A 24,607-nucleotide genomic window follows, 5' to 3' on the forward strand; every position below is an offset into this window, starting at 1 on the left:
TGCCACTATTGCCTGGATAACTCAATCGCGAGTACCCTCCTACCTGAACCAGAGCCACAGAAAGAGTGCTGCTGGCACTGGAATATTTGGGCGACTAGCAGCCCCCTGCCCCTAGATTGTTGCTTGAGAGAGTGCCCCTTGGGGTGGCATACTTCAGGGCACCCATAAACTTTGCTATCTCTGAATCTTTATTAATTTTCACCTACAACTCATACTCTTGGGGGATAAAATGAAGTTTCACATCGAATTGTATGTTGAGGGGTTGTTGCCGGGCATCTGGTTTAAACCCAGAGAGTCGAAGACATGGGTGTCTGCGGAGCAAGACACCAATATTCACATTGTGGGAGACAGTGTGCTGGACACAGCAGATAGTTGCACTGGAGACAATTTTCTCCTCTGCAACAAGTGCCTCACACCTTTTCTTGTAAGTATCTGAAAGTGTTGTACGAGGGCCTGCACCGCTTCTAACTTCGACGACAAACCCAACAAATTAGCAATGTGCTTTGGGTAGTTGCACCAACCGCAACACCTTTGTCATGGCATTGAGGCATTTACTTTCTTATCTCGTGGTTGGGCATCTCTTGTTGCCTTTGACTGAGGCCATCTTTCTGGCAACATAAACCACAAGGGAGTTTAAGGGGACCTGACCTCCAATGTAGAGAGGGCAGTTGGAAGAAGGGTCTTTAAAACTGCCAGGGACCATCTTAAGCACAGGCAAGAACTGCACACTACATTCTGTGTTTGGTAGGGTCTCCACCAGAAAGTTCTTACTCTTCTAGGAAATGAATCTCGACTTAGTAGTGGTGAGGTGCTCTCTGAATGACAGCATGATAAGCCGTAGTATTCTTCAGCAGAGCTAGTTTTGCCAGGTAGGGCTGTAGATCCTAGTCGTCAGGAGGGTCAACATATTCGACCCAGAAGTCCTCCCCGTCTGCTACACCAGTGGGCTGTTTTACAGGTCTACCTCCCCGTATTGCTGCATGGGTCAGAAAAGGAATGGACTGACCTTTCCAAAGACTCCGGAGTGGTGGGGAGTGTGACCATAGTGGTGGTACATGCTTGGGTGTGCAAGGCTGTGAAGGAGGGCTTGTTCCTGTTCCTTACACCTCTTGGGCATTGGGTGTCTTGGTACCTCAAAGGCAAACTTCTCCTCGAAGGTTAGCCCTCATTTTTTTCTCATAAGTGGTAACGTGCTGGATGGCTTTGCTTCAAGCAGTTTATCCAGAATCCTGCCAGTTTCAGGATGGATGAATGAATAGGATAATGTCTCAGGGTGTCGGCTGAACCCCTGGGCTTCTAGAGGCCCCACCTCCTCTTCGACATCGTGTGGGTCTTCGCTGGAGATGTTTTAGGTGTCGGATAATCATCCTTGCTACATTTTCAGGTGTGCTCAGAGCTTTTCCCCATGTTCCCTCAGTATTTTCTTGCACTTAAAGGCAAGGCAGAAGTTGCACAACAACCCATTGTGATTAGGGGAGTGGCAGAGATTACAGTTGTATGTTCGTCCACCCATGGACACTGTGGACAAAATTGGAAAGATGGGCATTCCATCTGCCAAAATTCTCTGTGGCAAAGTCCTCAGTGGTCGGTGGAAACTTGACTCATTGAAGGAAGGGCACCATCCAACCAGACATGTAGTTGATCAGTCGCTACTGAGCACAGAAGAGTAGGTTATCGTCAAGAAAAAAAAAACAGTACAGTGAATGCCCTGGTTGCCAGAGTAAAACAATTGTAGTTGGTCTTGGAGACCTATCTAAACATGCCTAAAACCGATGGCAGAAAAAGAAATACAGGGTGGGGTCAGTGCCATTGTGGATCAAGCAAGGAGTCGCACAACATACCGGGACACGTATCTTCTTCAAACAAAAACACGTTGTAATGTCGGAGCCCAACACTAGTTGTCTGAAAAGCATGTGCATCTACAGCCAGACATGCTATGAACATGTAACAAATTTTAAGCACATTATTTTGAATGCATGCTAATAATGTGAATTTCATGCATTGCATATGAAGTTATTGGATCTGTTTATCTATTGCTTTTCCACAGATACCACCTTGCTGGAAAGACTCCTTCGAAGTGTTTTTTGTGGAATGGAATGTGTTAACCACAGATTAGGTAATGTTCATGCCTTTACTACGGATACTAAAAGAGGAATTCTCTAGCTCTGTTTAATCACGCTTTTTATCTGAATGATCTATTAATTGAAGTAAAACTATCAAATCAAAATGATGTTTCTAATGCAACTTAAAATACTATAACTAACATTTCTGTATTACTCCATCACATTTTTTATAATTAATCTTAGAACATATTTGTACCTCTTTCCATGCTTAACTTTCTTTCGCTTTTTCATTCTTTCCAATGCGGTTTATGAATATTTGTAGACTAGACCGACTATCTTTATGATCGCCTATCCAAGTTGCAGTCTTAATTTTTGGATTATTCAGAATTCATAGTAAAATATCTGTATTTATACGAATACATTAGTTTCACAATTTTCCCATAATTAACTTCTCTTATGTCAAGTGAAATCTAAAACTGCACTTACAACAGCACTATGTACTGTTTTCAATGTATTTAACTATTGCATACCTTCCATATTATTATCCACGCTGTTGTATGATACTTTTGTTCTTTAAACCCCATAAAAAATCTAACTGAAAAAGTGCGAAAATTCTAAGCATAATTGTAGTTTTACTTTTACTACGGCTCTAAAAGTGGATAAACAAAACAGCAAACGAAATTGTCTCAATTATTGAATAATAGGTATGGTCTCAATTTATTGGCATCAGGAAGATGAAAAGCAGAGCCTTTGCTGATTTGTTCGCCATAAGTGTGGCAGGGTATGCTCAGACGTGAGACCCTTGCTCACTTTGCCACTGGATTCAAGCAAGCCGGGCTGAAGACGGCTGGAATGCCAGAAACCGGTCCTCGGAAGCTTGTTTCCGGTCCAGGGAAGGCATGGCTTGGCAGTTCGGGCTGGACTGTTCCCATGAGGCACAGGGTCAGACTGATTTGCATATGGCCATGTCTGAACTGGGGTGGCAGAGTGGGCTAAAGAACGGTGATAGATTAAACCCAGATCTGTTGACTGGGTGTGAGTGTTTGATTGGTTCAGATGCTCCGTCCATCACCACCCCCTTTTGTACTGTCATGAGTGTTTGAGAGCAGGGGTTCAAAGCATCAGAAACAGATTCCTTTGAGACCCAGGTGGAGTGGTCCACAATGGAGAATGCATGGAGTAAGGCAGATATTTCTTTAAGAGGAGTCCCCCAAACAAAGACTATAACGCGCCGCTCACCGTACAGCACCCGTCTCCACCAACTTGATGATCTTCCTCTTGGACACAACGGTGTACGTGAGGTTGAGGCGGCCGTACTCCCACTGCACAGGGCAGTACACGTCCAACGCATTACAGAGCCAGAAGTAAGACGAGCGCCTGTAAGTAAGGAGAGAACCTTTAACGACAAGCTGGTTTTATTTTTCATCTTTACTTTGGATTTTTTGTTACACATTCATCCCAACCAGGACTAAACAAATGAAATGAACATAAACCAGTCACTGTCATAAATCAATGACATTATATCTCAATTGCTGTCATACATTATACTTTAGGCAATCTTTGTTTAGTCACTTTTTCCAGAGAGGTGGTTGGTGAGGCAGGGTGATTCAAGATATCAATATCTGTTCCTCCGGAGCACCTCAACCCCAGCCACCGGATATACAACTTTAAGGCAGAAGTTTCACGAAAATTACTATGAGCATTCAGATGGCAACATTATCCACTGTGGTGGGGTCATTCAGCATAATTCCCCTTATACAGATGTCTGATGCGGCTTTCACATCTCTTCTGACCGCCTGAGCCCCATCTGCTCTGCTGATGCCCGATCCATCATATCCTGCACCCATTTTCCTCTTCGTGGAAGTCCATTCTTTATCCAATGTATGATAATGCGGTGTTTAGCCAATACCAGTTCTAATTGTGCAAATCTGTGTTGTATCCCCTGGTCTTTCCCCTTTGGGGTCATGCTCAGTAAATATTGAGCCGACGTACATTCCAAATGTAAGCGAGTAACACTGCACACGTATTGCGCAATACTCTCCTAGCAATCTGTAGGTAATCCACAGGACCATGTGATGTGAAAAAATGACCCAGCAGGGGCCCGCACCACGGGAATGCGACTGATTGTTCTGGGTAACTTCTATGCAGTTTGGTGGGGTGAAGATATGTACTTTGAAGTATATTATAGTACATTTATTTAAATGGAGTATTCCTCAATATCTCCCTCACCCGAAAGCAGGCTTTAGACCGGTCTGTATCCGTGATGTGCGTTTGCATGCCTACCTCTAACTTGCTGCATCATTTAGGGGACTTCATTCCTATCTTTATTTTGTTTAATTTTTCTAACGCTTTTTGTCTTGTAGAGACCAGCTCTCTACTGTTGCCCTGGACAGGAGAAGTTAAAGTGTCTAAGGGTGCAGGGTCTGTAGAAAATCCACCCAGAGGGATGTTCAAAAACTTAGCCCAAAGAGGACCCTTCAGACACTCGTAGATGTGACAAGCTCGGCCATGATCAGTGGGGCCGCCTGGCGCTGGCGTTGCAGACAAAGCAGGTTATCATGTAAATACATAGATACCATGTGCTCCACCCCAGTGACAGGGACACCTCAAACTATTCCAGAGGACTACTGCCAGAGGCTCCAGTGCCAAGGCAAAAGGAGTCCAGGGGGCCTCCCTGTCTAGTGCTGCATTCAACTCTCCAACTGTCAGATAGATGAGCTCCAGTTCTTAGTCTGGCAAATGGGTTGGTATGTAATAAACAAACCCATTCCAATACTTTTTACCCAAACCATTCCCTTTCAGGACTTCAAACATATACTCAATTAATGAGAAGCTTTCGGTCTATCGCCTACGACTGGCCTATTGATGCTGTTGGCTCAATAAAAATAAATAAAAACTGATGAATGTGCATGGGACAGTCCACCAAGACTTGGTTCAGATTATATATTTCCTGGGATCATATCTGCCACAAATAAACCTTTCTCTGTATGTGCACTGGCTGTGGACTGTGAGTGGACTGCAGACCAATATCCAATTAGCTTTTGTTTAACATCGAACGTTAACTTGGGTTTAGTAAAATATCTGCTAATGAAGTGTGATCACCAAGCGCAGAGCGTATAAAGTCCGACAGTAGGTTGCAGATACACTGAAAGCTCATCTCTGCTACAGGGGACCAGGGGGCACGAGCCCTATTTTGCCAGCACCTAGAGAAAGCATTATAGTAGCAGGCCACAGGACAGCAAATTTGACCCATCAAAGACTTCACAAACACTTCTTTAGCTGCAATCTCTTACCTGGCCTGAAACTCTTTGGTGCACAACGAGTGGGAGATTTGTTCAATGGAGTCACATAGACAGTGTGTGTAGTCGTAAGTGGGATAGATGCACCTAAAAAGGAAATAAAAAGCATTTTAACAAAATATTAAATCCGTCTGCTTACTGTCACACAGCACCGTCCCGGCCGAGGCCAGTGTCCCATATCACTTCCCCCATGGTGGCTAGAGACCTGCGTCACTGCGCCAAACATTACCAAAGCCCTGCTCTTTGCCTTTTCCTAGCTCTGCTACGGAAGTCGTTTTTCTTTCCTTCCAAAGGCTATCTCCCTTTATAGACTTCACACCAGCCTCAGACAGAGGTCTCATATTTGGTCAAACTGGAGTCAGAATCAAGGCCGTGTCTTGCTTAGAAAATGAAAAGAAGAAAGAATTTAACATTTGCTTTTGGTATTTGGGGATCTTCTATTTCTGATGAAGATGAACAATAAATCCCCAAAACAAGGAACTCCGGAGAACTGGCTGCACTGATGGATTCTCCCTCAAAACAATTGCAAAGATTATACAAAGGGATGTTCACATCTGAGATGATAATTTTAACAATTCTTTCCCTAGCACTTGATCAAGTGCTAGGCAGATAAAAGTTGTTTCCATTTACCATTTACTTTTGTAAGATAACTTAATAGTCATGCCTAAAATCCTGGATCAAATTTATGTTTCGCTCTATAGAACGGTTTTTAGTGACTCAGGAAGTATGGTGCTCTGCCATGAAAACGTAAGTGATAGTGAGATCTTTTATGTACAGTGAAACCAGGTAAGGGGAGAATCCCTTTAACTCCTAAAATTTGTGTAGGGAAACCCTGGACTGTGTTGTATATGTTAAAATCCTGGGCACACGTAAAGTAATTATCAGTGAATGAAAACCACATACACATTTTAAATTACATTGCAGTGACTGGATTTCTACTGGTTAGTTTTTTACAAACATTGCTGCTTCGCGGTCTCTTGTTTTTAATCGATGTTTAAAATAATATATATATATTTTTTTAAAAATAACTACCAAATGAACCATCTTGGTCTCATCTGTAATCGAGACCACTCCACCTGCTATTTATGCACTTAATTTTATTCCAAAGCATGTAGCATTCAGTTTACAGTCATGCAAGTTATTCCCTTTGATAAGTTCATTCATGACAACCATTCGCACCTGTGATAGCGCAATGTGAGGTTATTTTTCTGAGCAGAAAGAAGACTTGTAACGGTCACTCATCCATGGGCTACTATGTGCAGCTTGTAAATTTACCATTATCTATGATGACATCTGATAGACTTATGGAAAATGTTTAAGAAGTCTACTGACAGCAGATTTAGTCCGGACTAACCATGTTGACTAACTTAGTAAACATTGCTGTTCGAACAACTGTTGAAGCTGGAAGAAAATATTTCTAAGCTAACTAAATATCTATTACTCACTAGATACAGAGTTTTTTCAGTATTATTTTAGTAGAGTAATAATGGTTTAATTTTAGAAGTAGAAAGACATGTGCCTGCCAACATCAATTTTTATTTCATGTGGCCTCGCCTAGCACATTGAGATAACATTTGGAAGGCATGAGGCATTCTGGCTCACTGTATTAGGTTGCCATGCTGACCTGTCACTCCACTTCTCCAGAGTACCTTAATTGACCCCACCGCCCTCTGGTCAGTGTCGCTCTGGGGCAGTTTCAACAGCAGATGCCAAACTACAACGCACTTAACATGACGCAACAAGACCCAAACAATGAATCTGTGCGAGAGGCGCAATGGCGCAGAAACACATGGGTCACTGCACTTTGCAGGTCTCGCTGCTCTATTCTGGCATCCCTTCTTGTCTCTGGTGCCATAGAGAAGACAGCAGAGGGGTTTTAGGAATGCATGCCAGTCTTCCTAGGAAGGACAATTTACAATTACAAAAGGGCAAACCTGTATAATAAACTGATAGCCCAGGCACAAAGTATGCCCACTGACGGGAAGGTCAACCTCCGCTGACAGTCATTAGGTCAACTTCATTGCCAAATATTACAAAAGACTGAATTCACAACATAAAGTAAAAAATGGATAGTGCCAACTACTTCATAATCAATTCAACTTCACATTTAAAAATTAACAAAATGGATTCCTGGTCTGATAAATCCAGAATGGTGTTGGTGAAATACTCCACAATTGCACACAATGCCAATCATAATTTCCCCTTCAGTTGGCTGCAAATGAAGTAAAGGTACACCCTACGTAAGCAGAGCGGGAGTAGTTGATCAGACGAAATTCATAATTCTGAGTACACTTGGAAAAGGCTTGATGACAAAGGAGAAAACTATCGCTTTGCTGATATTTTACACCATTGTATATAGAAGTTGAGTTTTGGTGCACTTTTATTTCCCAAGGCCTAAATTCACGAACACAGGTTACAAACATACCATTTGTCTCCAGTTCTGTGGTGAGGCGTGTACTTGATACGGTACGCCACAGGATCCATCTTTCCATCCTCCATCACCAGTTTCATCCTCAGCGTGACCTCGCCCTCGGCAAACTTGCCTTTTTTCATTCCCTAAAGCAGACATTGAGGCAAAACGAAAGACACCTGTAACCTTGCCTGCAAATTGTCCCCCAAGCTAGAAGTAAACGGGGTGTTGTAATAACTGGGTACACATAAGGATGCAAGATATTGGCTGGTAAAAACAGCTGCGGTTTCTTCATGAGGGCGATTGGGCTTCACCTCCCCCAGCCCCCCGCCCGCTGCACCACTAAATGGAAAAATAAAATGGCAAAACCTTATAATTTCCATTTTATTTTTCATGTTTAGCAGCATTAGTTGTGGCGTGTCCTCTGCTGCCGATTGGCAGCAGCGGAAGACTGGAGGAGCAAGATGGACCCTCCAAAGTGCGCTCTCTTGAGCCAGCCAAAGTGATATGCTCACTTTGCAGCTCTCCACTCAGCTGAACTACAAGTCAGGGCCACTGGAATTATGGGATTCTGTAGCTACAATATAATCTGCTGGATTATTTTCAGATTTCAACCACAAAAACTTTTAGCCCAAATGGTTTAAAGATTTCTAAAATATAAGCACCACACATGGTATAATGGCGTGGCAGACGCATTGCAAAGGTTAACTGGGCATTTTTCAGTTGCGGATTGCATTATTTCAATTTCAAAAAGGTAATAAGGAGAGCAAACCTTTGCCCAGAAAGTTTTAAAGTTGGCCACAGTATTATCAATAAATAGCTTTTTCTTCTTCCAAATATAACTCAGTCAGCACTGCTGCATAATTTGGTTCTCTACTGCCGCACAATTCCAGTGGCATTACCCGAGTCCCCAATTAGCTAAACACATGCAAGGCCCAGCACCAAGACTGAAAGAAACCACACAGTTTCATGCAATCTTGCTTTACTATTTTCAAGTGCAAATTTGGTGCAATTGGAGTTTGACATAATATATTTTATGCAACTGTGAGCTGTACGCAGGCTCACAAACGTTAGTCACTATGAGGAATTGTGGAGGAAGGGTTTGGTGCTCACTGAGTGCCAGAATCTTTGTATCAGTGGAAGGCTCTGGCTAAGTGGTATCACTGGCATCTAGTTAGAGTTTTCACACTTACCTCGAAGAGCAAAAGCGACTCTTCAATGGGCCGATCTCTCCAGGGGGACGGAGGGGGGTTGTGCCCTTTGATTTCATCCACTTTCTGGTGACATGCATAAGCATGGCCTCTAAAAAAGGAAGCAATGTAGGAAAATCACTTAAGGTTCAACAAACTAAACAAAACACTGAAGACCACTTCATTCAAGCAAGAATAATCAAGAAAGTACAAGACTCGAAATCGTGCCTGGGAAGCGTTAGCATTTTCCAGACTCCGATCCTGCGCGGAGGTACGTCACATTGTCAGTCTGATGTTCAATTCATCACAACCTGCGATTTACAGAGTCCAAAAAGGAACTTTTTGTTTTTCTTACAAAGGTCATAAGACTGATATGTTATGAAAATAGGCTTTATCTCAATACAATCTGTCTCACTTACGGTTCTCAACTGCCCAAGTCAGAATAAATACAGTAAGAAAATATACAGATTAAAGAATTTTGTAAGAAGAGAAATATATACATAATAATGGAGAGGCAGACAATTCAAGAAACAGTGGAATGAGTGACCCCTTCAAAAATGGGTCTGCTCCCAGGAATCGTTTGACATAGATCGGATTAGAGCATTTCAGACCTTGTATGTGATGTTTGAGGTCCCCGGGGCCCCAACAAAACAAATGGCCCCCAATGACGTGGATATGATGAAAAGGTTTCACAAAATGTTCCCGTTCTAACCGGAGAGAGAGTGTACTCATGCGATGTAGAATTACCAGACTGTACCTTGAGGAAGGTTTGGAAGATCTAGGACTAGGGGCTCTAATAAAAAGTTTAGAGAGAAGGTTCCCACCCAGTAGAACTAATGAATACTCGGAGGTGCTCGAAGGCTGGATCCAGGCAGGATCAAGACAAAGAACCATGCAATACATTTACACGTAATGGATCCCAGGGGGTGGGTCATTCTTCGGTAAAACTGGACTGGATGCAGCCTTCAAGTAGTGAGTACTAAAGAGATAAATCATCAACATATTGAAGAAAATATCCTCTTTTCCTTAAAGAAGGGACACAAATGCCCATTAAACCACAAAGGGTTAGAAAGGAGAATGCGTTTCCATTATCACAGTTTAGTATGCAGCGAATAAATTGTGGGTAGAGGAGATTGCGATTCTAAACAAATTCACTTTATCTGGCCTCAATTAAGGATACACCAATTGCACCTGTAATGCCATATCGACAGACTGCAATTTCACTTGCTAAGTTGATTGCAAACTCAGAGCAGTTATTCAAATTTTTCTTATACATCTTTTTATAAAGAAAAAACCCTTTATGAAAATTCCCAATCCACTCCATAACAGTTTGTTCCTCTTCAGAAAAGATTAGAAATGTCATTTTCTCAATCTAGTAAACCTTCAGCATAAAATCCATGGTATATACACTTCCCGCCAAATACAGATTGGAGAAGAGCATGTGCCCCAATGGATGCTACGGGTCGGGAGAGGGGGGTAAAGGGGGAAAAAAAAAAAAAGACTCTCCTCGTCCTCTTACTTCTTCTGGTCTCAAGTCCAGGCTGCTAGCAGGAAGCACCGGGACTCCCAGGCTTCACTGAGCCAATCACAACATTGCAATGCAGCGTTGTGATTGGTCTGAGCGCCGTGGTTCCGCGCCTAGACAAGGACAGCTCGCATCAGGCTGTGTAATGCAGACTAGTGGGGAAGAGGCAAAGTACGCATGTATGTAAAGAGGGCCAGCCAAACAGGGTTGTGCACCTAGGGAGCGAAAACCACTCCTCCGCCTACTCTTGCCAGCTCCGCCCGCCCTGGACTCCAGCAAGAAAAACAAGCATTTGCAATGCAATAGGTCTCGCATTTGCAAGAGTTTGAGCTATTGGCATTGTAAATGACAGTGCCTTTCATTCATTTGTTTTTAAAACCTGCTATCAGTGCATAAACACGCACTTTGAACGTATAGTCCTTGCTTACGATGAGCAAGGCTGGCAGTAAAAGAGACTGCCAGCCTTGCTTCTCATAAGCATGGACTATAAGTACAAAGTGCTTGGTTACTCACCGATGCAAATGAATAAAAGGCATTGTCATTTACAATGCCAATAGCTCAAACTTTAATAATGCGAGACCTATTGCACTGCAAATGCTTGTTCTGTTCACTAGCTATGTAATTTCGATAGAGCTGACTGGGTCCATAGATGCGGCACCTCGGTACCTTGCCAACGTTGGTGCCTCTAAGTGAATCTCTAGCTCTGAGATCGCCTGCACCTGGCACCCTGGATCTTCACCAAAATGTGGTATTGAATAAAAGTACACACGTATCGTTTCAAGCTCAAGGGAGTTTAATTCTGAGAGACGAGAGACACGACTCTCCACAGCCAGGCGCAGCTTCCATAAACCATGAACGTTGATGGAAGGGTCCTATGCCATAGCAGTGGTAGCATAGCTGAGACTGGCTCATCATGATCTAACAGGGAGAAAAGTGAGAAAGGGGGAGGAAATTGGGACACTCAGGAGTGATCAGAATGGTGAAAACGCTGTGCTACACTATGACATAGTTATACAAATAGAATATACCATGATCTGTAGGATTTTCCCTGAGGAAGCCTATGTTTAGGTCAAACACGTTGGCTGCATTTGCTGAAAAGGAATGGAATAAAAAAGAAAAAAATCACAAGCAGTGACTAACTCGTCTTGCTCCCTTTAGTACTATGCTGAAGTTGCTGTCTGTTAATCAGGGAATTGTTGTTGCCCTTCATTCCATGCTCTAAAACATGGGTACTCGTAAACATTTGCCCGGGGGCCACAAAGTATGGTGTGTGGTGTGATCGAGGGCCGCACTGTGGCGGTAGGGGGCCCTGGGTGGGTCAGTGATTGTGTAAGGAGGTCTTAAACATGTTTTAATAAACAGGCAAGCATTTGTTTTCAGGTTAACTAAAGTTAAGTGGTGCAGGACACCACAGGAGTTAATTCATTTAACCTGCAATTAAATGATTGCCCGTTTAACATTTTTGTCTGATGATTACTGCTCAGGAAGTAAACAGCAGCTCGTGCTACTGTTAGCCAGTGGGGGGCACATGTAAAAGTCAAGAGGGCCGCAAGCGCCCCCGGGCCGTACTATGGGTATCACTGCTCTAAAAGGTATAGCATGTGCAAGAGCGCACACTTTCCCTTCTAAATGAAATAACAGTCGCAGCAGACTGTAGACACCCACACCATATGATGCCGCAGTGCTACTTCTGCCCACGTGCTGTATATTACTGAAGCTTATGAGCATCTTCTCCATGTGCAAAAGCTAAAGCGATGAGCATTGCCAAAGCTGTGTTGAATTTTCAGAAGGAAAGACAGGCGCTGTCTAGAGTAGCCCACTCTATCTCCAAAGGGACAGTACTGTAGCGTTACACATCACTTGCACACTTCACCCGATGAGGAGTCCGCCTGGGACAAGATATTCCACTGGTAAGGTAGGGGCCCACAAATGATGAATCCCTCGTTTGACCGCAATCTGTAAAGGAATCAATCAATCAATCAGGAGTTTGTTAGAGCGCGACTACTCACCCGTGAGGGTCTCAAGGCGCTAGGGGTGGGGGTGGGGGGTGCAGGTTCCATTCCATCAAGGAGGGGGTCTGTCGAAGGAAACCACTCCAAGAGCAGAACAATGGAAGCAAAGACAACAGGGAATCGAGGAAAACAACAAACAAAGGCCTGGATGATCAACTTATCAGATAATAAAACGAAAATGGACCTATCTGGTGCAGACATTGACAACAACTATTTCCGCAATTATGTTAAATATGCCTGCAAATTCAGGGGATATGGTTACATTGTGTGTGCCAGTCATTACTGCAAACTTTCGATTGTAGCAAAAATCTGCCATGGACATTTCGATGCATATCAACGGGAAATCATAAGTATTACTGGTAAATGAGCAAAGTGTTCATAGTGCTCGAGAGAACAAAAAAGTGTTGGTAATTCTATTACCAGACACTTCTTCCTTTCTGACGCTTTGCCAGGCCGTTCAGAATTAGGCCTTGGCAAAATTTCCATTACACCAGAGTAATCCCATGTAATTTCGAGTTATGCTGGTTAGATAAAATTCCTGAAATTACTCTATTAAGCCAAATTGCGTAACTATATACCCTTTACTGCAAACATTTAGCAGGAGCACTCAGGAACAGCACCAGTGACCAAAATAGGAGCGGCTGTTTGAAAGGCTTGTGTTCTTTGTACTATATTTTAGTGTGAAATGCGTCTTTTATGTCCAAAATGGATGTGAGGACACATTGCACACTAAAACTTTGTTAAATGACAATTTTGCATTACACATAATTTCGTTTACTTTTCCTGAATTTTAGCTTAGTTACTCAAATACAAATCTTGAAAATTCCACAAAACCCTATTCAGCATAGAGGTCTTAAAAACAAAAAAAATGAGGACGAGACACATTATCTCTTCTAAATGAAAGTTCTCAATGTACTTGTCTTGGTTCTAAAATGTACCTTTGCAAAGCTTTACAATATGCAAAACAAAAGTACCTCCTGGTAGGACCCTAGAACTAAAGAAATCTCCCAGGTGAGGCCCAAGGTAAAGTTACAAGGGCTGGTGTGTTGCGCTTAAGCAGATATGCTTTATGCCCCACTGCAAAATGGAGAGACAACACGCAAAGGACTGCAAGGGGTGAGGCTGCCAGGACATGTCAGGCAGGGGGAGAATGTAGGAGATGAAAGCTGGGAGTGTTAGTAGAAATGCGGATAGTGTGGTCAGATACATGGTAGTAGAGGAGAGGTACACGCATGATACTACCTCCTGCCCACTGACCCTGTCCCAAACTCCCCAAGACACTGGTGACATGAGGAGGCACGCAAAGGGAAAGGATGAATACAAAGGGATTCAATGAAGGTAGTGGGCGGAAAGAAGAAAAAACAGCATGACGCTAACATTCATGGTAAGCCACTAGGCAAGCATACAATCAATTCTCCACTGAGGAACAAGGGTTATTAACCAACAGAACACGCAACTGTGCGCAAGCGTTAAGCCGTAGTGGCACTGAGCATACCTCCCAGATCTGTGTGTGACCAGCAAGTGATGGAGTCACACCCTGAAAGGGACGACTCCGCCTCTCATCGGTGATAAACAGTGCACTGTAGAATTGGAAAACTACGCGCATCTCTAAAATCGCTAAAATAAATATCGTATCATGTAGTGTAGTTCCTATTTTCCCAATAGGCCCTGCGCATTGGAATAACATAAACAGTAGTATCGACGTAGAAGTGCGGATCTTCCAGTCCTCCACTGACTATGCTAAACTTAATTGGGTGAGGTGTGTTACCAACTAGCTCAGAGGTCACTGGAAACTTTCTTCTCTGAATAGGAAGTGATCAGCTTCCCTGGTACAGACAAGAAGGGATTCAGCTTTCCAACAACCGTGCAACATGACAACTTTGCGCCTCAGATCAAGAGTCAATCTCTAGGGTCGTGTGAAACAATAGACAGTTATTTTAGTCAGTCAGTGGTTGTGCAGTTTAATTTCACAATATGTAGAGAATAGAGAGACGGGCGTTTTCAATAAAGGGTAACATTTATTGAACAGTCTTTCTTCTCGTACAAGAGAAATGTATTGCCACAATTGCAAGACTTGTTATTATAAAAAGTACGTACAGTAAGATAAGTATTATGAAATACTGTAAAAGCATTGATATGGTTTCTTAGCCATACAATGGTTTAAAAGGAATAAAACATATACATTCATATATACATTAGGCTAAAATACTCAACTGGTGCTTCTAACTACCCCTACCCCAGTGTACCTGACCTAAGCCTAATACTTGGGAGGGGAGTAAGTAAGTAGCTTTAAGTTAAGTTGGTTTTGCCAAGGTTTGCTTCAAGAATTCTCTCTAAGGGTTTAGTCAACACCATACCTCTGGAATAGAATGATGGAGGTCTGGTATCTCCTTCAGGGGGTCGATATCCCAGTCACCCGCAAGGGTAGGCCGGAAAAGCCGGAGCTGGATTTCTCTGCAGGAGAAAAGACAGCGTCTCTCTCAGCGTGTCGAGGAGGAGGAGGGGCAGCTTGCATCTGCTCAGCTCTTGCAGGGGGACGGCTGTTCAGCTCCTAAGTTCACCACACCATCGTTCGCTAGTTAGCAGCGATAGCAGTAGCGATAACAGCTATGGTATCATCAGCATAACAGCAACTTCAGCAGCAGCGAGACAGCAGCAACATCAGCCTCTGCTTAAGGCAACGTTGGTAATATTTATACCTGAAAGGTGCCTTGTTTGACGTACGTTTTTGGACATAAGACGTCAATAAAGATGTCACTAGGAAGTGATCGTCTATCAGTGCTCATTAGAGTTCTATTACTAATCAAAACACAGCAAGCGGGGATTTCCAGGTTGCTGAGTTTTTATCTTGTTGAAGAACTCTGAGTGTTAATCTAGGAATCTTAGATAGTAACTTCTGCTATGTCATTGCACTAATTGGTTGCAAAGGAAGTGTCAGAGAAAGCGATTCTGAAATGTGGCTCTGTTCATGTGAGGCCAGAGACGAGTTTCTGAATATTGCACTTGAACGGTTATGCCAATATAGGGAATAAACGGATTTATAGCCGAATAGGGGCATAAGGTCACAGTATCGATCAGGGTCCTAGATTAGAACGCTACACTACATTGAAACAAAGCCACCCTCAGAACCACCCACAACAGAGGAGAAACCCGGGAGGATGAGAAAATAAGGGAGGACCAGCCAGTGGTCGGCAGAAAGCGAAAAACATGGCAGAAAAGAAGCAGACAAGGGGTAAAGATAGAGGTAGACGGGGGAAGGGTGGGGGTTGTGTGGAGGCGGGGTAGACAGAGGCAGTCATCAAAAAACAAAACAGGTTGATTTAGAAGCGAGCAAAGTGTGTAATCGCGATCACGATTGCTGTGAGGGCATTGAGAAGCAGTTTAACACTTCGGCGGAAGATACGTTTTACTAAAAGTCAAAATACAAATGTATAAAGAATCGAATGAACTTTGAGGAGTAGGGGTGCTCGAACTTCCAGATGGCATAAGGAAAAACAAGCGCTCTGACACTTTCGGATAAAGTCCGCGCCATATCAAAACGCATTAAATAAATAACAAAAAAAGAGACAGCAGCCACCGCAGCGAACACGAAAGGCCACTATTGACAACAAGCTCAGTATCCGGGCTGTGAGGAGTGGGAGGGCGTGGGCTGCCTGCGCATGGGTGCCATTCCTAAGTTTCGTTCTGAGGAGTGAGCCCCGGCGCGAAAGCGAAGTGAGGCAGCTGAAGTCCTGGGTCCCAGGAGGGGGCCCGGGTGAAGACCAGAGGATAGCACTGCGGGGCTCCCATGCCTAAGGGGAGAGCCTCGATTCGTGCTGGTCTGGCAGAGGAGCTCAAGTGCTCTGCGGGGCTCCCATGAGAAGCCCGGCGTGTGCAGATGGTGCGAGCCCGGTGAGGTAAGGAGGGGGCGGGGTGTGTGCCTGTGTGTGTGTGTGTGCCTGCATGTGTGTGCATGCGTGTATGTGTCTGTGCGTGTGCATGCGTGTATGTGTCTGTGCATGCTGAGTGCGGCTGTGTGTGCGCGACTTGCTGTGAATGTGGGACAGGAGATGTGCACTGCGCCGGGCTGGGCGTGCACGCCCACGAGGTGAAATCTCCGAGGGCTTGCGCGTGCACATCCCCGGTCTCACATTCCTGGCCAGCCGACAATAGGTCTTTCGCTGGACAGCGAGACCTAATAAAATGATAATGATACATTATCATTTTATTGTTCCTTTTAAGCAGTGGGGTGAAGCTCCTCCGCCCTAGCGGAGGAGCAGCCACTGATGGAGAAGTCCACATCTTCACCCCTTAAAACTAAAATCAATAAACCCACTCCACAAACACATCACGTTTTTTTACTTGTGAGAATCTGGAGACAACCATCATCAGGCGGATGGACTCAAATCCTGGAATATCCCAGAGTTTCTGGCCAGGCGGTGTGCTACACTAATACAAAACATAAAGAAAATACAAACACAGATTCTGCTACACCCAGTGACAATTTAATAAACCAAAATATGACCGATTATCTTACTGGAATACATTTAATACTGGTGTATCAAAAGAAGAAGAAACTATTGCCACTCCATATGTAACTTGTAATGAGAAATAATCCCAGGAGTAGAGACTCCAGAAGCTGGATGTCCAAACTTACATAAGGGAAGCCCCCTTAACAGCCGCCAGGTAGGTGCAATACCTGTAGCAGAGTGACTTTGAATACAAGATGGACATCTGCTTTCACATAAGCAACAGAGATCGGCCTCCTACATCATCACCTCCTGTGGGAATAGAAGAACGCTGGCCTATGTCAGCTAAAGCACAAGAGAAACAGAAAATCCACTTTAAGGACTGCAGCACTTCATTCCAAGTAAATAGAAAGTGTTCTGTGAAGACCTAAGGAATTCCACAAGGTCTCTTGTCCGGGAGAGAGAAAGTGGAAAAAACAAGCGCACCCAGTCCAGAGTAAGAAGAAAAGATGAGGCCGCTTTTGGTGAAACCTCCATGCTCTGATGGCTGCCCACCAACTACGTAGGGTAGATCTGGGACAACCTAAGAGAAAGCCATCACTTAAAAAAAATCAAGAGTTCACCACTCTGAACCTACATTGAGACATGAAGTGGATAGACGTATAAAAGTGTCTACTGTTAATACGGTTTACTCTACAGAGATTTACTTAGCACCACACGGTTTGTAGACAGGGAAACTCTCAGAAGAAATACACAACAGTATTAAAAAGTATCTACCAAGAACAGTATACACTCTTTGCAAAACTTGTCTAAAGAGAGACTATTCACTTAAAATAAGCACGGTCTGAAGGTGCCAACGATTATACCGTCTGCAGCCTGCATACTGTGGTGAAAACTTTACAGATAGCTCATCTTGTGAAGCTAAACAAGCACATGTACATAGGTGGTACATACAGTCTGTTATGTAAAAATTGTAATACGGAGATGATTCGGTCTGTTAAACCAAGACTACTTACAATACTTAGTATGTAGGTCGTAGAATCTTTGAACTGCTGGAAACTTTTTCTGCGAGGCTAAAAACTTAAGTGGAACATGCTGGACACAAGTTGTCAACTGTCACCTGCACACAGGGTTACTCCAATGCAAACACTTAACGTATTCAAGATCTCTACACCCCTATGAAGCAATAGGAGCACAAGTGTTTTGTAAACACACCCATTTTATGGACACCGGCTGTAAACAATTTGGTGGAAAAGCATTATGGCAGCTACCTGCCACTATGTAAACTATAAAACAAACTGACTCATTGGATGATGTCATCAGTGAGGTCATTAATTATGTCATTTGAGAGCTCATCAGTGATGTCATATGAGGTCATAGAACTGGTCATGAGTGAATTAATATTTCAGGTCATAAGCAGTGCATGGCTGGGGTGCAAGTTATATTTAGCTCTGCAAACTAGAACTGGTAAACTTCTGTGTTTTTCTATTTCAAAACGGTTATGTTGTCACTGACATATTCACCCAACTATAACATTACTATTTTTATATCTCAAGCTCCAGTCCAATAGCTCCTGCAAGATTTCATAGTGCGGTGAGGCATACTTTTGAGATTCCATTCCCTAAGCTCGTACTAACGTCTAACATTAAGGCACTTATTCATAAACATTAAAAAAGGAAAACTGTGCAAGAAGTGAAATAGCACAGAAACACATCGGTGTCTGCACTGTGGAGGTCTCACTGCTCTGCTCTAGCATCCAGTCTTGTCTCTGCAGCCACAGAGGAGACAGCAGAGGGGTTTTAGGAATGCGAATCAAGCTGCAAAGGAAAAATCTATACAGAGCAACTAACAGTGAACTCTGGTAGCTATCTGCCCCGGACCGCTCTACCCCCATTTTAAGGTCCAGGCAGTTCCAGATTAGAATGGAAACAGTTTCAAGCCAAATAAGTGAATGAAAAGTTTGGTAGTGTATAGGCTGAGAAGAAGTTACTTACTTTCGCTATAGAGGTTTCTGGGGGTACCATAGCAAACTGCTCACCTCTCATCCAGGTACCAAATTGGATCTGGAAAACTCAAAATAGCCCTCCAGTGCCAGCAGGTGTTGGCACAATGTCAACACGGCTCCGGTACCTTCTGGATTGTGACAGAACTACATATGGCATGATCTTTACACTCTGATATCAGTTCCCTTCAAGGCAAAGACGAGACTGATGAAGGGCACAAATGAAAAGCAGTGCAAAAAAAAAAAACCTTTAACCGAACTAAGTATAAAATAACACTCCTCAGAACAGGAGTCAAGGAATCTGAAAAAAAGAATATTCACCAAAAACATTGTTACCAATAGTAAAAATAAATTCTGATGGATACTACTGCCTGAAGATTTATACATCTGGACTACATACCAAAGGAATGACAAACAGTGCCAAGTGAATCCATGAATGGAGCCATCCATGTGAGACTGAGCTGAGATTAAAAGCTCAGTGACAAGACATCTAATAATCCTCAAAGTGACAAGATGTTCTAATAACATCCCAAGAAAAGACCCAGACTTTTAACACCTGACCCTTAATTTCAGATGGAAGTTGCAATAAATATCTATCTTTTTTCTTTATGAAAACACAGCGGTCCGGGCAGGGCAATCAGACCATAAAACCTCAATGTGCCATGCTGATGGAAATGCCACAACTCCAGCTATGGCTTGCTTAACACCCGGGGACTAGTAGCCAACCTGCACCTTTCCTCCCGGCAGTGGAAAAAGGCGAATGTGCAACATCCCCGATCAACGATTTGGTAAAAATAGGTGGGACACCAACCAATAACAGTCAGTCAAGAGGTCTTTATTCGATTCACATCATAAAAGACAAATACATATATATTTAAAAACGATTCATTTTGCATATAAGATAATAAATACATTACATTTAAAAACAAGTTAAGAAAAGTATTAAATTTTTAAACATTGATGAACGAGAAGACCCCTTGCTACATAATAACAGTGCTACTTTAAACAAATAGTCATAAAAACTATATAATAAAAAACGTCATTTGCCAAGGTTACGGGTTCGGATTGACCACGCCCAACTCACAAATTTTGCTACACCAATAGCGATGGAGGGGGAAGTATCAGTTTTAAGAATCCTAAACGCTGCAAGAGCAGAGCTGGTGCCTAGTAACCGACAGACTGGTAAAAGCCAAACTTTCCTGGGTAACAAATACATAGGGCAGCAGAAAAAAAGATGTTCAATATTTTCCACTGCTGTTACACAGAAGGGGCACTTATCACTACCACCAGTAGTCCAAGAGTGCGTAAGCCCCCGCACAGGTAACGAGCCTACTCGTAGTTGGTGGTACAGTTTGCGATCCTTTGGCTTGGTGATTAAGTCCCAATAAGCTTCATATTTAGGGACATCTTTTACAACCAGAAATTCCAGTGTCATGGTAGGACCATCAACCATAGCGGATCTCCTCTCAGTAATCCAATGCCAGTAAATATCTTTGAGGGCCTTCTTTGAGGGAAAGGTCGCGCGTGCTGGATCAACCCATAATGCCTCCAAATTTAGATTTTTCAAGAGCCTCCTGAGGTGACTGAACCAGGGTACCCTGTGAGACCCTTCAAGACCCCTCACATCGTCAATGGCCTCAGCGAACAAGGATAATTCAGGTGTAGTCCACAGGCGCCGCCAAAACGCCAGTGGTCTATACCGTACCTCATCCTCTATGCATTTGACACCTAGGTCAAGCTGCAGGGGTAAGCAGGGTGTCGATTGTGGGAGACCAGTTGCCATTCTCAGGAACCTATTCTGAGCCACCCTCAAAGAGGATAAATCACTATACCCCCACAGTTCGGCACCGTAGATAGTTGCAGGAATTACCTTGGAACCATAAATTTTAACCAACGGTGCCATGGGTTTGGTGAGAGATTTTGCATACTCCTTCAATAAGGCTCCCCCAAGTTGCGCGTGTTTCAGGGTCATAAGATCCATTTGAGGTTTCCAGCTCAAATTCTCACTTAATGTGACACCCAGGTATGTAAAAACCTCCGTTTGATCCAAAATGGCGCCGCTCATTGACACCTTGGCCTTCACAGCCTTGGGGCCTCGCAGAACCATGAATTTGGTCTTACTGACATTCACCTCTAACTCGTGCTCGCTGCAGAAACACTCAAAACGGGCCAGGGCGGACTGCAATCCCTGCCTCGTTTTAGAAATAATAAGCGTGTCGTCCGCGAACATGAGGAGGGGAATTTTCCTTCCAGCAAGGGTGGGTGCATCCGTTGGGTAGTTAGAAAAATACTTGGTCACCCCATTAATAAACAAAGAAAAAAGGGTGGGGGCCAACACGCACCCTTGTCTAACCCCCTTAGCTACTTTAAAACTATCAGTGACTTCCCCTGGACCACCCCATCTTACTTTGGCATAGGTATTTGTGTGCAAATTGATCAGCAGCACCACCAGCTCTTTGGGCATGCCTAGATCCAGCAAAACTTCCCAGAGCTTGATCCTGGGTACAAGGTCGAAGGCTGACCTGAGGTCCACGAATGCCGCGAACAACAGGCCTCCCCCAAGAAGGACCACCTTCCAATATATTAACATAAATCTAAAAACTTGCTCTAAGGTCCCCATATGTTGCCGAAAACCCGCCTGGAGAGGACTTAAAACATCATGGTCAGAAATCCAGGTCTGGATCCTACCTAAAAGAAGGCGGGCCACAATCTTTTGTAGAGCATCAATGAGGCTTATGGGTCGGTAATTTGCCGTTACTGAACGGTCACCCTTCTTATGAATGGGGAGGATCTCCCCCCCAAGCCATGATTCAGGGACTTTCGCACCCCTTGCCAATGCAATAACAGCCAAGAAACACAATGCTACACAGAAGGGTCCAACATCAAACAACTACTCTCCCCCAGCAAAGTACTTCCAGCTCTACCAAGGCCCAAAAGGGGATGACAGAACTGAAGGGCATAGGAACCCCAAACAGCATAAATCAGATGCTAGCCCGAAAAAGGCGTGCAAGTAGGTATCAGCTTATAGGTGACACCCCATCTGTAAGGCCAAAAGATGAAACCCACTACACATGAGCCTAAATGAGCCCAAAAAGAACCTTTTCCTACTTAAAGGGGCTTCATGTCCTCCAACACCACCTGGCCCACCTGGTCACAGAGCCAGTGGTCACTCCTCCCACGAATGCTAAGCCCATACCGCAGACGAGTCTAAAGAGACAAACTAACACTACAGAAGTAGCCATGGATTACAAATGTTGTACGTGCACTCCTAGACAACATTTTCAATTCAGACTCGAACAGAAACAAAACTTTATTGACCGAAACCAGGACCATGCAGACAATATAAACCCCTGTAAGTTACCTAGTCAATATCGTGCAAAAGAGAGCGTTAAGTGCCAAAAAAGACTGAATTGAACTCTAACCAGCAGATATTTGGCATGGCAATAATATGAATTCCCCTACTACAGGTCGGCAAGTTATCACCCGATCTGACCAACTCTTTATCTGAAGCAGCAGCAGATGCAATGATCTAATCAAACTCACTGACATGAACAAGAAGCATGCACCTAAGCACCAATAACTCAATAAAATCAACAACCGTGAACCAAACGATTTCACTTCTGCCTCACAACACAAGAGGCAGAGCACTGGAACCGAAGAGGCTGAATTAGCCGGTTCAAATATCTGGTATGTCGGATTAATAATGTGATTACAATAGCACGCTCCTAAGATTCAAAGCTAGGACAGGGGCAAAGCACCTCCGCACCTCAAAGTGTAGAAGACTAGCAAGACAAACTATTAGCCACTGTGTAATCAAAATATGGTCTGGAAATATGGATAAAATGGAGGACTGCGAAACATGCAGCCTCAAGGCCCAACACGTTTGAGCACAAGTCAGATTCTGAGAGCATTTGATATTCTTGTAGAAGGATGTCCTTCCTTACAGAAGAACTACATTCAGGCTCCTCAGTCTGGAACTGCGTATCATGGGACCAAAAGGCACACAGTACAACAAGTGGGTCTCGCAGTGGGGGAAAGAAAATCTTGGCATAGACTCAGCCCCAGCAGGTCTGTTCACAAGGATGTTTTTATTAGCACAGCCTACTGCTAAAGGAGACGATCAACATGGTCTGACCAGTGAAGCCAGGGATGTCTATGATGACAACTACAGCGTCTGGTCTCTGTGCTCTACAAATAAACCATGCCCTCTACAGCTACGGAAGGACAAGTGTCGCTGGCTACCAGAAAGGGAGGATTGGTGACACCAGTAGGGTCGAAGGCTCCAAAAACCACCTTTCCGACCATGACCTTCATGCGTATGTTTAACACAGAAGGTAGGCCAACCATTCAGGGCATCATCAGCTCTTGACCGCATTCTCTACAGTCGGGGAAGCCTGCTTGTTAAAGAGGCAAGAATCTTCAACGGCTTTGATCAGCACATTGGCTTGAGCCTCTCCATGAAGGCCCAAGGATCCGAACCAAGCGTGCGTACAAAGGACTCATGATTCCCCCATGTCAAGACTGTAATTAAGTAACAAGCTACCAACTCATCCCCTCCAGGCACCCCCCCCCCCCCCCCAAAATAAAACCCACCCATTAACCATTTCAGTGGTCTCACATTATTCCACAGAGTGTAATGCACCAGAAAACACATGGCGTTCCAGGCGCAACAGCAGGTTCCATGAGGGATACATTTTCTTCCCCATCAATTCCGTCCATAAACACTCACTGTCAAGCTTGGGAGGATAGGGAAAGAAAAAAGTGCCAACATCTGTAAAACTGGAAGCCTGAAGTCCTAGGCCCACTGTAATTGGATGAGAAATTAAAAAGAAGAGGTCTCACTACACTGCCGGGAACCATGAGGTCACCTCAAAGGGCACGGCTTGTAAACAAGTTGACCTACTGCCAACTGACATACTCAAACACATCTCAGAGGTTGTGACACACAACAACACATCCAAAACAAGTCAATCAGAATGCTGGTTTTAACCCCCGCCGGCTTGGGTAACTCTTTCCTTAAAGATATAAGGTCCACAGAAGGGACTAAAGGGGGTTCATCATGATTAACAAACAAAAGTGCTGAAAGCATGAAGGGTTTGGGAACCAATTCAGACAAAATTTCAGAGTCTATCTCTACCTGTACCTTTGGGCAGCAAAACACTCAACTGAGGCATGATCAAGGACTGCAAGAGCATCAGTGAAGGGCGCCCCATAGGACAGGAGACTGAAGCCGGATACAAGCTACATGCAGCATCAGTGTCAACGCTGAAGCAGTCGGCTAGGACTTTGGTGCCACAACAGCTGCCAAAGTGATGTTCTGCTTGTTAGCAAAGTCAACTTGCATCGGAGGAGGGTCCTCCAGCAGAGGCGGGCTGAGAAAGATGCTGGAATCTTGGAACCCAATGGAGTACCAGAGGAAGCTGGAGGAGGACAGAGCCTAAGGGGCTAAGTTTGGATGAAAGTCGGCAGGTCAGCGGGGTTAGCGCCAGGAAAGCGCCAGGAACTAGAAAGGTTGAAATCGCTGGGTAAACGAGCGCTGTACAAATGTTTTTAAATTCAAATTCAAATCCAATAGTGCTAAACGGAGAAGTTCAATGCACTAATGTCAGCTTATATCCACCAAAGTATGCACTGCTACAAAGATAAGGTCTACATCAG

The 24,607-nt window shown here is 43.9% G+C and overlaps 1 protein-coding gene and 2 non-coding genes across 3 annotated transcripts in view; all 3 read right to left on the reverse strand.

Moving 5' to 3' along the window:
- The window catches only part of QARS1 (glutaminyl-tRNA synthetase 1), a 242,690-nt gene that overhangs the window by 48,852 nt on the left and 169,231 nt on the right, over positions 1-24,607 (reverse strand). The window contains exons 13-16 of the mRNA XM_086939337.1: positions 8,966-9,074; positions 7,788-7,918; positions 5,357-5,449; positions 3,303-3,440 (exon numbers count right to left, since the gene is read on the reverse strand). Coding sequence (XP_086795463.1) covers positions 3,303-3,440; positions 5,357-5,449; positions 7,788-7,918; positions 8,966-9,074 — 471 coding nt within the window. The remainder of the gene's footprint in view (positions 1-3,302; positions 3,441-5,356; positions 5,450-7,787; positions 7,919-8,965; positions 9,075-24,607) is intronic.
- On the reverse strand, positions 7,118-7,250 carry LOC147693088 (small nucleolar RNA SNORA14). Its single transcript, XR_015300265.1, has one exon. It is a non-coding gene; the product is annotated as a small nucleolar RNA SNORA14 (small nucleolar RNA).
- LOC147693089 (small nucleolar RNA SNORA14) lies at positions 18,627-18,758 on the reverse strand. The gene has a single exon (XR_015300264.1). It is a non-coding gene; the product is annotated as a small nucleolar RNA SNORA14 (small nucleolar RNA).

This window comes from Lissotriton vulgaris, chromosome 9, assembly GCF_964263255.1.
Source record: "Lissotriton vulgaris chromosome 9, aLisVul1.2, whole genome shotgun sequence".
Taxonomy (NCBI): Eukaryota; Metazoa; Chordata; class Amphibia; order Caudata; family Salamandridae; genus Lissotriton; species Lissotriton vulgaris.